Source organism: Sturnira hondurensis, unplaced genomic scaffold (assembly GCF_014824575.4).
Source record: "Sturnira hondurensis isolate 20B ecotype Veracruz unplaced genomic scaffold, ASM1482457v3 Scaffold0006413, whole genome shotgun sequence".
Lineage (NCBI taxonomy): Eukaryota > Metazoa > Chordata > Mammalia > Chiroptera > Phyllostomidae > Sturnira > Sturnira hondurensis.
In genome coordinates this window covers 6,849,663-6,862,651 of record NW_028079044.1, presented here as the reverse complement: position 1 = coordinate 6,862,651, position 12,989 = coordinate 6,849,663, and the positions used below count along the sequence as shown (strand labels likewise).

The following is a 12,989-nucleotide window of genomic DNA, read 5'->3' as shown; positions in this document are numbered from 1 at the left end:
CCGATTTCCCTGGAGTCAAGTAAAAGAACTCCCCGTTCACCAGGAGGCTATCAGTTCGTATTTACAGCTAACCGTGGCTATTCAATTACTTAATTTACAAATTTGGAATACAGCAAGGAACTTGAATGAATAGACAAATGCCTTCATGTCTAGATGTGATAAGTGTTGCCTTCCTCTCTGCAAATGGGACTCTCTACAAATTGAGAAGAAACAGTTGAATTAAAACTTTTAAACAAGTAAACGCATCCATGAGCATTTTCTCCGATTTACAGGGATTTTTTTGTCTTGAATTTGTTTTTGTTGTTTTTTAATCAGCTACTCATTTTAAAATGGCTACACAGTGTTAGATAGTTTTAAGGGAGGAAAAATGCCTAAAATTCCTCTTTGCATCCAGTTGGAAATTAAGCCAACTGTTTTAATCAAAGGAAACTCTTGGGGGTCTATTTCCTCAACTACTTAATGCAACGGAAGGCACAAGAAGATGCTCAACGCAGCCAACCACAGCAGCGATTGTTTTCACTGCTGTTCCCTCAGTGTGTACATGCGTGTCTCCTCGGCGGGAATGTCGGTCCGTACAGGTAGGATGGTATCCCTCCACCTCTGTCTCATTCTGCCACAGTGCAGACACACTTCCTCTTGGTTTCACCTGCTTTTCGTTCATATAAAAAACATGCTAGTGCTCATCCAAAATGCTCGTGCCTCCCACCAACGCCAGACAGAATGACTTTGTACATGACTCGGCAACTCTGCAATTTGAGATAGACCTTGCTATCTGTTTACAAGCCAATGACTCCACCAAAGTGTGTGGGGATTTGTAATGGAAGATCCTGTGTTACCATCCATATCAAAAACTAACTGGTAACATCACGACGAAGACAAGCTACCAACGCCCAAGTTTATAGGCTGACAATCCAGGAACATCGTGCCACTCCATTTTCCAATCAATGACGGAAATAAAAACATGATGTCAATGTGCTACAAATATCCCTTGGTGAGGATATCAACTGTCAAAGAAGATCTGCCATTTTAGAATGAGAAAAGTAAACAAAATTAAATATAGTAGTATTCTACACAATGCATCCAATTTTGAACTAAATAAAATTGTTAAATTTTAAAACACATTGGCCTGAACCCTGAGCTTATCTGAATCTAGGCGATAAGTCTTGATGCCTTACTTTGTGACAGGCATTGTTTAAAGGTTTGCACCTAAAATCTTTTCTTGTGAGTTAAATGATACATTGATTAAACTAAGTGAGTTTCTTATTTTAAAAACTTGTCTGGTAGACAGAATTGTTTTGTAAGTTAACCACTTGCCCCTATGTAAATTTTTTTTTTCCTTTGAGACACAAAGTTTCCTTAAAACAGTGCACAGTATTTACTTCTCATGCTCATCAAACAGTAATCAAGAAATGGAAAAATCATTAACTTCACCACCCCATCAGTCCATTACTCCTGAAGACAAGCTTCACTAGCCATGACCCAGCTTTGGTAGTAACACAACCAAAATCTTTCTCAATGACCTCCATTCCTGGGAGACCTGCTCAGTCCAGGCTGCCCACAGGCATTAGGCAGCATCTCTCCTCTCCCGGAAAGAGTGCGTGAAGGTGCAACATGAACTGCAAAGCCCCAGCCAGCCAGGAGGCCTCCGCACAACAGGTGAACTGGCCTCTTGTTCCCTCCATCTCCCAACACAAGCAACCAATCATCCTATCTACCCGCCTTCCTGTCTAGTTCCATTTGTGCTGAAGAGAACATTGGATGCATGAGAAGCCAAGCTTCAGGAATCAGTTTTCAGCACTACAAGGAACGGGCCGGGATGAAATGGAACCCAACAGGTAAATCCCCAAGGACGATATTGAAAATTTACCCCATTGTGTCACTGCTAAAATTGGACGCCGCCACTGCTCCAAGCTGACTGTTGGCTCTGGAGCAGCTTTCAGGCAAAGTGAAAAAGCTCAGATATTTTGAGTGAAAAAAGCCCACAGTTTATAAAACCAATCATTTTAGTTCCAGCTCAACTGTAAGTAACATAAAAGGACTGTGAGGATTTTTGTTTGTTTTTTAAAGAAACAATTTTTTTCCCTCTTGAGTTCAAAGTGGTTTCAGAACCAAGATGCAGAAAATTAAATCTCTTCTAAAAGGTTTAAAAACTTGGGTTCAGAGCCACTTCAGCAAATGCAGTGGATATTACACTTTGGAAACCCAAGGAGTGTCCAAACACATCTGTACATTTTTAAAAAGGAGCAGTTAAGCAACAGAAAAAGATTTCTTTTGTAAGATAAAGAGCGCACTATTCAGAATACATTACAGGGAGTTTGGTAGGAGGATTGGTTGGGTCTTGAGTGAGTGGGGAAGGGAATTTCTTGATGTATTTTATTTATTTATTTTATTTAATTCTTGTTCAAGTACAGTTTTCTGTCTTATATTTCCAGCGCTTCCCCCCCTCAAGTGCTCCCCACCTCCCTCCCATTCCCACCCCCCACCTTAGTTATTGTCCATGTGTCCTTTATACTTGTTCATGTGAGTCCATCCCCTTTTCCCCTGTGATTCTCTCCCCTCTCCCCTCTGGTTCCTGTCAGCCTGTTTCGTATTTCAGTGTCTTTGGTCATATTTTGCTTGTTTGTTTTGTTGTTTAGATTAGATGGAAAGTAAAGTTACAAACTCATGTTAAGGCTCCCAAGGCAATGGAAAAAAATCCCCAGGTCAAGTTAAGGCATATTTACAGCATTCAGGCAATCCGGCAACAAGTCTGTTTAGGAATGATGTATTTGCTTTTCATGATGCTACTGTTTTCATAATAAATATTCATTTCTTCCTGCATACACACTATTGACCAGATTCAAAAACCTTTGGCCACCTTCTCCACAAGCAAGCCCCAGTAGGAAACTGCACACAACTAGGAAACCACTCAAGTTCAAGATGGGAGACTCTCAGACTCATTCTGATTTTATCTTCAGTACCCATCAATCTCCCCCTGATTACTCAGGGTCCCACGGAATCATTGTTCCTCTCCCTCCACTAATGCCTCCTACTCCTCTCCCAGCTTCTTGGATGGTTAAGCGTGTGAACTAACACCAATGGGAGGGTGGGTAGAAACATACATCATGATTTGGGGACAAAAGTTAGTTTGTCGCCCACCCCAGCCCCCACTTTCTCCAGTGGCTGGACCGCCCTTTATCACTCAGAACTCTTTACCAAGCTGGCCCAGCCAAAGCGTTTCCCCGGCACGTACTGACCCACCGTTCATGCCACTGTAGACATTCCGGTGATGGGGGGATGCGTCCTCTTGCGCCTGCCTCCGCAAGGTCCCCTCCCTGCTGCCTCCTCCGCTGCCTCCTCCTCCACCGCCTCCGCCCACGTGTTTGTGATCTGGGCTGCCCCCATAATGCTGTTTGAGGTGCTCAGGGCTGGTGCCCCTGGCTCTGGGGAGATGCTCCAGGCTCCCACTGAGGGCATGCTTCTGAAGATGCTCAGGGCTCCCTCCACTGTGCCTGGCATGCTCGGGGCTGCCCCCAGGTCTGTGCTTCTGGAAGTGCTCCGGGCTCCCGCTCAGCATGTGCTTGGGCAGCGTTTCAGGGCTGCTCCCTGGGTGTGGGTGCCTCTGCTGTTCAGGGCTGCCCTTGCACATGGGTTTGTGGTGCTCAGGGCTGGGTCCTTTGAGTGCTTTGGGGTGATCGGGGGTCCCGGAGGCCCTGGGTTTCTGTAGATGCTCTGGACTAGTGCTCCTGTGCTTGGCATGCTCAGGGCTGCCCTCCGCCCGCGGCTTCTGCAGGTGCTCAGGGCTGCCACTGCTCACGTGGTGCTTGTGGTGGTCGGGGCTGTCGGTGCTGCCCGTGCTGGAGGTGCTGCTGCCGTCGCCCACGTCGCGCACGCAGGGCGCCGAGGAGGCAGTGAGCTGGCAGAGGCTGGCCTGGCTATCGATGGAGCAGCGGCTGCCCGCGCAGCCTGCGCCCTTCTCCTCATCCAGCAGCACGCACAGCTCCTTGAGCTCCATGTTCTCCTTCACCACCTCCTCCTGCTTCACCTCCAGCTCCTTCAGCTTCTGCAGGTACAAGGCCACTTCCTTGTGCATTACCCCTGCGGTGAAGCGGCCCAGTCTCTGCCACTCCCGGGACACCCTCTTGCCTTTCTGCCGGTCGTCATCCAAGAAACAGCAGAGGTCCCTCAGCTCCTGGTTGTCCTCCTGGAGTTTCTGGTTGATATCCTGGAAAGAGAGAAACAGCCATTCAAGAGAGGTGCACATCGGAGGCTTCCTCAGGCTTAGACTCCCTCAAGCCAAGGAGCTCAGAATTGGTGAATTCTCTGTACTGTTAGGGGAGGGGAGGAGAAGGTGAGAGCAAGCTTCAGGTTTGTAGCTACCCACAAAAATAAAAATAATGGGTATTGGTTATGCTCCCTGCCTAATGCTTTATGTGTATTATCCTGTTTAATTTTCACCAAAACACTTAGGGGATAATGATCATTATGGTTCTTTTACAGAAGAGAAAACTGGACCTTGCAAACTTTGTCTTGTCGAAGGTCCTTCATTCAGTATTCTAGTATTCAGGGAGCAGCCTGTTAATTAACAGGAAATCAGGAAAAAACAAACAAACAAACAAAAATGCTCCCTGGTCCCACCTACAAGGAAGGAAGATGGCTGCTTGTGACATAAGTAAAAGCTTGGAGCTAACAGGCCTGTCACCTGCACGAACTGAGCACTGCCTGTTTCCAGCCCATGACGTGGGTAAACAGCCCAAGTTCCCCCAGGGAACAGCACAATCGCCCTCTAGTGCCCTTTCAGTCCCGCACATCCAGCCCCCACTTGCCACACCCCCTGCACCTCTCCCCAGCGTCTCACAGGAAAAGCAGCAATGCTCTTGGGTATTATTCAAAGTCTCCTCCCCAAATCGCACCTCTCAGCAGCAAATGCCACCTTGCCCATCCTGTTGCTCCTTATAAGAAACTTCTCTCTTGCTTTCTACTTCTGAGCCAACTGAATCTTCTGAAATCTAACTCCAAAATTTATCTCATCTCATCACACCCATGCTTAAAACCCATAATAGCTTCTCACTGCCTTTAGGATAAAGTGCAAAATCTTTCAAGTCTCACAAGGCTTTCACTCCACTGGCCTGGCCTACTTCTCCAACATGAATGGTGAGCCATGGTTCATTCACAGATATTTAGTAAGCACCTCTTAGGTTCCAGGTGCCAGTCCAGATGCTAGAAATATACCAGGGGATGCAGCAAAGACCTCGACTTCCTACAGCTTTCATTCCGGTAAGAATGACTGGCAAAGAGCAAATACAGAATGTAATGTCACGTAGTAAAAAGTGGTGGGAAGACACCAAAGCCGGTTAAAGAATACCAATTTATTTATTTATTTATTTATTTTTATAGACGGCAAGTTTGCAGAGAGGAAAAACATTTCAGCAAAGGAGCAAACATTTGAGAGATGATACCAGGCAGAGAGAAGGTCAAGTCTAAAAGCCCTGGGACAAATGTGGCTAAGATGCAGTGAGGTCAGCTTGCAGAAAGTAAGGTGAGCAAGGAGGACAGAGCTGGGAAAGAGGTCAGAGAGGTGTCTGGGGCAAGGTAACACAGGGCCTTGTCAGCCACGGGAAGGACTTTGGATTGCTAGCAAGCAGAGGACAGAGGCGTGACCTGATATGATTCCTTTTCACACCGTAGTTTTGTGTGAAAAAGAGACTGGCTTGGTGGGAGGGGGATGGCTAGGGGAGTGGGAGACGGAATAGGGTGGAGGCCCAAAGACCAGGCAGGAGGCAACTGGGCTGGTCCAGGCAGAGGGCGATGATGGTGGTCTGCACACATGGAGTCAGGCAAGGTGCGAGCATGCCCTTCCCAACATGCACTGGACCTCAACACTGGCCTTGTTTCGAGACCTCGTGGGATAAGCCCTTCCCCTTTCACTTGGAATGCCTTCCCCCAACCTTCCACACCACCTCCAGGGCTTACTTTGTTGCCCCGCCACAGAAGCCACCGCTGAACACTACCGCCAATCTGCAGGAAGTCCCCTTCTATGCGCTACCATTACCCCTTAGACTTCAGCTCTGCTGCACTTACTACAGTTTGCAGTCACATGCGATTGAGTGATATGTTTGAGTGTAGCTATTAGTCCTGTCTCCATCCTCATCAGACAAGTCATGAGGGTGGAGATGCCCCATCTATGCTTTCCCCTCTGTGTATCCAGAACAAGGCACCCCCACCGTAGATACCTGAAACCGAGATATTTTACAGTCTAATTGGGAAGTCCCCATTTAGTCTCCATTCACACATATAGTAGAAGGGTAACTTGCTCTTGAAGCACCATGGTTTGGTGGGGGTGAAACAGAGGCTGCTACCAAAGATCCCCCTGCTCTACAAACCCTGAAAACCTCCGGCTGGGACTCTCATCCAATCCAGAACCAGAGGTCCCAGGAGAGGGGACGTAATTCTCTTAAACTCAGATTGATTCCAATACTTCCCCTGCTATGGACTAGAAAAGTGAACCAGAGAACATCTGCCAACCACACCCCGCACCTGGTAACAGTCAGGAGACCAAAGACGAGAGTGAGTCTCAGGCCTGAGGAAGAAGGGCATCTATGCAGCCCAGGGTTCAACTCCAGTGCTGACTCTTGCCATTACCAACGCCTGCCTCCTTGTCTCCAATGCCCACCTATTCCCTTCGTTTCCCCTTGCCACTTTCTGAGGCATTTCCAAAAGCCTCTCACCTGGCCTCCCTGGTCTTCCTCTGCCCCTCGGTCTGCACCCCGCCCCCTCCAATCCAAGCTCTCCGGGCCAGACGGATCAAAAACACTCCCTGCAGGACACATCTCTCCTGCACATCAACACAGGTCACCTCCCCTTTGCCAGAGAAAAGTGAATAAACCCATGGCCAGGCCAGAAGGGCTTCCTCCTGCCTTTCCACCTTTAGCTTCCTCTATGTCAGCTAATCTGGAACCCTGATTTTGTCTAGTTTTCCAGCTAAAAAATACTGTCTTTTCTCTTATATGAATTTATTAGAGGAGAAATTCCTCTGAGAAGATTCCCCCAACCCTTGAACGACACCTGGATTACAGCAGCACCAGGCGTGAGTGAGTGAATGAATGAATGAATGAATAAGTAATTTTTCCATTCTCTGATAACTGCCTGTAAGACATATTAGCTAGGGCACTCATTGGGCATCGTTTTTTTCTTTTCTAATGCAGATAGCTTCTGAAGGGCAGAGTACATCCCAATGTCCTTCTTGCATATCTGACCCACTGGCATGGTGCTTTGTATAGGGTGAACATCTAATACGTGTTTACAGATTGACCAACCCTTTAAAGCCCTAGGCTTGTGGTCACAACAGAATACAGCTCTAGCTACCGAGAAGGGATTTCTTATTATTATTTGCAGCAAGTCCTGCTATGTTGCAGTCTACAATAATAACAAAATAAATTATCCCTTGACACTGATGCTTTAGGGGAAATCAGAAGCCGTGAGTATTCTGAGAAAATAATACTAAACGTAATTAATCTTTCTAAGCTTCAAAAATTGTTCGTTTAGTTCAGTCCTGGCATTTCATAGAGAATTCAAATATGTTCTTCTTCATCTAATTAAATGTCCATCTGAAATCACTTCCCTCTGACTGTCCTACAACTGTCCCCGGTTTCTCCAGAACTGGGAAGCAAGCAGGACTTGTGGCACTATGGGCTTCAAGGAGTTAATCCCCTTTCCAAATGGAGTGAAACAAACACGTCTCAGCGTTCTGGTTGGGGGAGAAAAGGATGGGTATGGGTCCATTCACTTTCCTTTATCCCAGCTTCCTCCTTCCTACTATTAATTTTCTTGGGAATATTATTTACTTTCCAATTTTGAGCTATTTCTTTTGCCTCCTGATGAACAGCTAAGCAACCAGCCTGATAATAATAAACTTGTGAACCAGCTTCTTCAAATCTGCCACATCAGAACTTGGGCTTTCTTCCCCAAAACACTCAGTGCCCTTTTAACATTGCCGCAAGCCATCAGATGTTACCCTGCTGTTTAAAGTGGCCTTGTAAAAGATTAAATCATCTCATAGCACACAACCCCAAATTTTATTTTCATAAGACTCTCAAGTACTGTATCTCTGGCTAAAGAATTGTTTCGTCCTTTTTCATTATTGCAGGATGGAACATTGGTGTGTTGGGGAGCAAGGAGGAAAATTAATATGCTGCAGAGACCCAGTTCCCCCAAACCCACCCCCACCTCCTACAAATCCAGGTCAGAGCAGCCGGAGTGTTGGTATGTGGTCAGCAGCGCACTAACACGGTCCTCACGGTCCACTGGTCCTCACAGGCCAGTTCCTTACAACATCCAAACTCTAATCTCCTTTCTCCACCCCTTTCAGGACCACATTCTATCCAGAAAATGTGAGCTAGCCAAAGGAAGGGAAAGTCAGCCTGTTTGGCCATTTATATCTGTATGACCTTGAGAGAGCCATTTAAGATCAGTGGTGTTACTTCAGCTACATATCATTTAATCCTCATCATACCTCACGTGGAATTAATATTCCCACGTAGCAGATGAGAAAACTGAGGCTCAAAGAGGTCAACAGTTTGCCCAACCCTGTGTCTTTCCACCACCTCACAATGCACTACCTCCTAAACGTTTAAACACAAACAAGTCAACCAGTGACTGGACAGAGTCACAGATGCCTCAAAAGAAAAGAACTAGCCCTGGCTGGTGTAGTTCAGTGGATTGAGTGCGGGCCTGCGAAGCAAAGGATCACCGGTTAGATTCCCAGTCAGGGCACATGCCTGGGCTGCAGGCCAGGTCCCCAGTGGGGACACATAAGAGGCAACCACACATTGATGTTTCTCTCCCACTCTTTCTCCTTCCCATCCCCTCTCTCTAAAAATAAATGAATAAAATATTTTTTTAAAAAAGAAAAGAACTGATGCTCCCATCTCCCCAGGTCTACGGCGACAGTACCACCCAGTAGTCTTGAAAACATTTACCTTCAATTTCAAAGACAAAGGGCATAAAAAAGAAAAAAGTGTTATGGCCTTAATTATCCTATATTTACAGTCCCCAACTGAGAATCCCAAATCATCAGAGGAAAGAAGAATCCCTTCCTTCCAGAACTACTCAGCCAACCACATTTACAGATCTACAGATCACTGTGGTGTCCAGGGATGCTGAGGAGAAGGCAGACTGGCATCCCAGCTGAGATTTGGTACAGCCCCCTGGGAGGTGGGTTAGAGGTCCTGGAGATACCACCTTGCAGCTGTCCAGGGATGCTGGGAAGAGTAGAGGCTGTTTCCGAAACTAATCAGACCCCATCGTTTCTGAACCTGATAAGGAGGTGGGCTGCCAAGTCTTTTTAAACCAGGTCACAAAGCCAGACCACTAGGAGGCACCCCTACTTGGGATGTGACCACCCTTCCTGAACTGGCCCGATAGGTATGTCTCTACGTGAGGCTAGTAGAACCAAGACCAGGCCCCCACTGCTCACATACTGACTCACACATGCAGCCAATCCACAAAAGCTAAGAGAACTTCCAAGTGGTTCCAAACTGTTATATCAATGCTCCATACTATTAACTAATGAATTGAACTCTTGCAAGTCACCTTACAGTTCAAAACATAGAAGAAGATTAAATGGGAGGGTTACAAATGATACTTTATTTCAACTTTGCCTATTAAACCCAGATCCTGGAGCTGTGTCCCCTCCTGGTGAGACAAATTACCATTTTTTGAAATCAAGTTCAGTGTTAAACCTTCCCCTACATTGTCATAACTTATTTTCCCAACCCCTAGGGAGATAGTTATTTTTAAAAAATCACTTTTGATTTTCCAGTTACAGTTGACATACACAATAGTATATTAGTTTCAGGGTGCAGCCCAGTGATTGGACGTTGCATGACTTACTAAGTGATCATCCTGCTAAATCTCACACCCATCTGACACCGTACGTAGGTATTAGAATATTTTTTTAATGTATTCCCTCTGTTGTATCCCACATCCCCATGACTATCCTGTAACAACCAATTTGTAGTTCTTAATCCCTTCGCCGTTTTAACCCATCCCCCACACCCCCTTGCATCTGGCAACTGTCAAAATGTTCTCTGTATCTGAGTCTGTTTCTGTCCTGCTTGTTCATTCATTTTGGTTTTTTAGATTCAATTGTTGATAAATATGTATTTATTGCCACTTTATTGTTCATAGTTTCAATCTTTTTATAGTTGTCTTCTTAAAGAAGACACTAATATTTTATGTTAGAGTTTGGTGATGATGAACTCCTTTAGCTTTTTCTTGTCTGGGCAGCTCTGTATCTGTCCTTTAATTCTCAATGATAGCTTCGTTGTGTAATCTTGGTTGCAGGTCCTTGCTTTTCATCACTTTGAATATTTCTGGCCCATCTTTTCTGGCCTACAAAGTTCCTGTTGAGAAATCAACTGATAATCTTGTGAGAGCTCCCTTGTAGGTAACTAACTGCTTTTCTCTTGCTGCTTTTAAGATTCTCTCTCTGTCTTTAACCTTGTGCATTTTTAGTTATGTGTCTTGGTGTGGGCCTCTTTGGGTTCATCTTGTTTGAGATTCTCTGCACTTCCTGGGCTAGTATATCCAATTCCTTCATCAGGTTAGGAAAGTTGCCCATCATAATTTTTTTTAATAGGATTTCAATTTCTTGCTGTTTCTCTTCTCCTTCAGGCAACCCTATGATGTGAATGAATGTTGGTGCACTTGGAGTCAGGCGTCCCTGAGGCTTTTTACACAACCCTTATTTTTATATTGTTTTTTTGTTTTTGCTGTAATGATTAAGTCTTGTGTTTTGTTTTGTTGCTTCCTTATATTCCAAACCACTGATTTGATTCTCAGCTTCATCTACTCTGATGTTGGTTCCCTCTAAATTATTCCCTCAAATTATTCATTTCAGCTAATGTATTCTTCATTTCAAACTGGTTCTGTTTTTATGGTTTCCATGTCCTATTTTATACTTTTGAAGTTCTCTCTGAGTTCATCTATCTTCCCCTAAGTTCAGTAAGCATCTTTATAACCAGTGTTTTGAACTCTGCATCTAGTAGATTGCTTGTTTCCATTTTGTTTAGGTTTCATTTTTCTGGTTCTGTTCTATTCTTTAATTTGGGCCATATTTCTTTGTCTCCTCATTTTGGCAGTTTCCCTGTGCTTGTTTCTATGTATTAGGTAGAGCTGCTATGTCTCCAAGGCTTGGTAGAGTAGGCTAACTTAGTAGGTATCCAATAGGGTCCAGGGGCACAGTCTCCCCATTCATCCCAGCTGAGCATTCCAGGTGCACTCCCCTCCTGTTGTAGTAGACCCCTAATTGCTATTGGCACTTCAGTGGGAGGGATTTACCCCCAGGCCATTCGGCTATAAGGACTGGCTGTGACCACAGTTAGCCCTGCAGGGGCCCATCCCAGAGTAGGACTTACTTCAGTGGGGCTTGGGTGCCCACTGAGTCTGCCCCTTGAGTGTGTTACTTGTAGAGGTGGTTGGGTGGTGCTTTGATATGGTTTGAAGTTGTCCACTGGGTGCACTGTCTCTGAGGCCTCCAAGGAGGTACAGGCCAAGGTCACTGCCTGTGTTCTTCCTAGGGCCACTGGCATGAACTACAAAGTGATCTGCAGATGGCTGCTATTTGTGCTAGGTTTGCTGCTGCCCAGGAAAGGCCAAGCTGTGAACCAATGCCAGCTACCACTAGTGCCAAGCCTGAGGCCCCTTAGCAAGTAGTACAGGGCACAACGAAGCCAGATGCTGCTTGTTTGGGAAATCTCAGTAAAGTATGAAAGATGAGAGAAGACAGGCCATTATTTTTGCAAAATCCACTAAAAGCAGCTTGGGTGGGACCAAAAGTTGTTGGAAGAAATCACAAAGGCAGCGAACAGTGATAAACAGGTTGAGGGAGATTCAGATATGGCACCCAGATTCAGAAGCCTGCCACTTCTGTGGTACAAGGGCTCAGAAAAGGAACAATGGCCTCTGCCATCACGTCTGCCTGGGAGAAAGCTATTCTTCCAACTCTCACCCTGATGACAAACATTTCAGTTCCTCCCCATATGCTTCTGGTGCCTTGCAAGCTGCTATCGCAGCATGGGAACTCAGAGGGAGTGAATCCAAGTAGTCCATGTGCAGGCCCTTTAACAGGAATGCCTGGCATTCAGTATCACTCAGCCACAATCCCTACTGGGTTTTTGCAGTCAGAAGTTATGGGGACTTCTCTTCCTGGCACTGGAACCCTAGGCTCGGGAGCTTGGTGTGGGGAACTGGGAACCCTTGCTCCTCAGGGTGGACATCTGCAGCGGAGATATCCTTCCTGATTTTTCTCTCTCAGGTGTCAGTATGGGACCAGCCAGTTCCCAGGCTACACCCCTTCTACCTGTCCCGATGTGACTTCTCCTTTATATCCTTAGTTGTAGGACTTCCATTCAGCTAGATTTCAGGCTGTTCTGAATCATGGTTGTCCTGTAGTTTAGTTGTATTTTTGATGTCTGGAGATGGTCATTATCATTGCATTGTATTGACAAGTAAAATGAGGCTCTGAGAAATTAATTACCCAAGCTCATCCTCCTGGCAAATGAGAATTCTAGATACAAACTCACCTCTGAGATGATCTTCCCACTACAGTAGTCTGTCTAATCCCACAAGAGTCCCGTCCTTAATAAATTATCCGTTAGTAATGAATGAAGCCAAAGGAAAGAGTAAGCCTGAGGATTTTTCCAAGGTGAGATCTCCCTAATTGCACCCACTCTGGGGACAATATGACAGTCCATTGCTGCCATCGCCACCCAGGTGAGCATCTGACATTCTGCTTGGCCCACTCATCTCAGCCCCAGAACCCCAGCGCTGGAGAGCGGAGGCAATGAAGAAAGTGTCCACAGCCTGAGAAGCGGGTGGGAGTGGAAAGGGGAATAAGAACACCGTGTGCCTGTAGGAATTTGCTCCCCAAGGTCCTTGCAGTGATTTCGTTTGTGTCTGGCTTCCTATAAACAAAAGCAGAACAATGAGAGGAAGGAATACCAGGAGGC

General features: G+C 45.8%; 1 protein-coding gene across 7 annotated transcripts in view; it reads right to left on the bottom strand.

Moving 5' to 3' along the window:
* CCDC85A (coiled-coil domain containing 85A) overlaps positions 1 to 12,989 on the bottom strand; it is a 167,288-nt gene that overhangs the window by 152,998 nt on the left and 1,301 nt on the right. For all 7 annotated transcript variants that reach the window (XM_037047959.1, XM_037047961.1, XM_037047960.1 and 4 more), the window contains exon 2: positions 3,241 to 4,204. In XM_037047959.1, the coding sequence (XP_036903854.1) occupies positions 3,241 to 4,204 (964 nt within the window). The remainder of the gene's footprint in view (positions 1 to 3,240; positions 4,205 to 12,989) is intronic.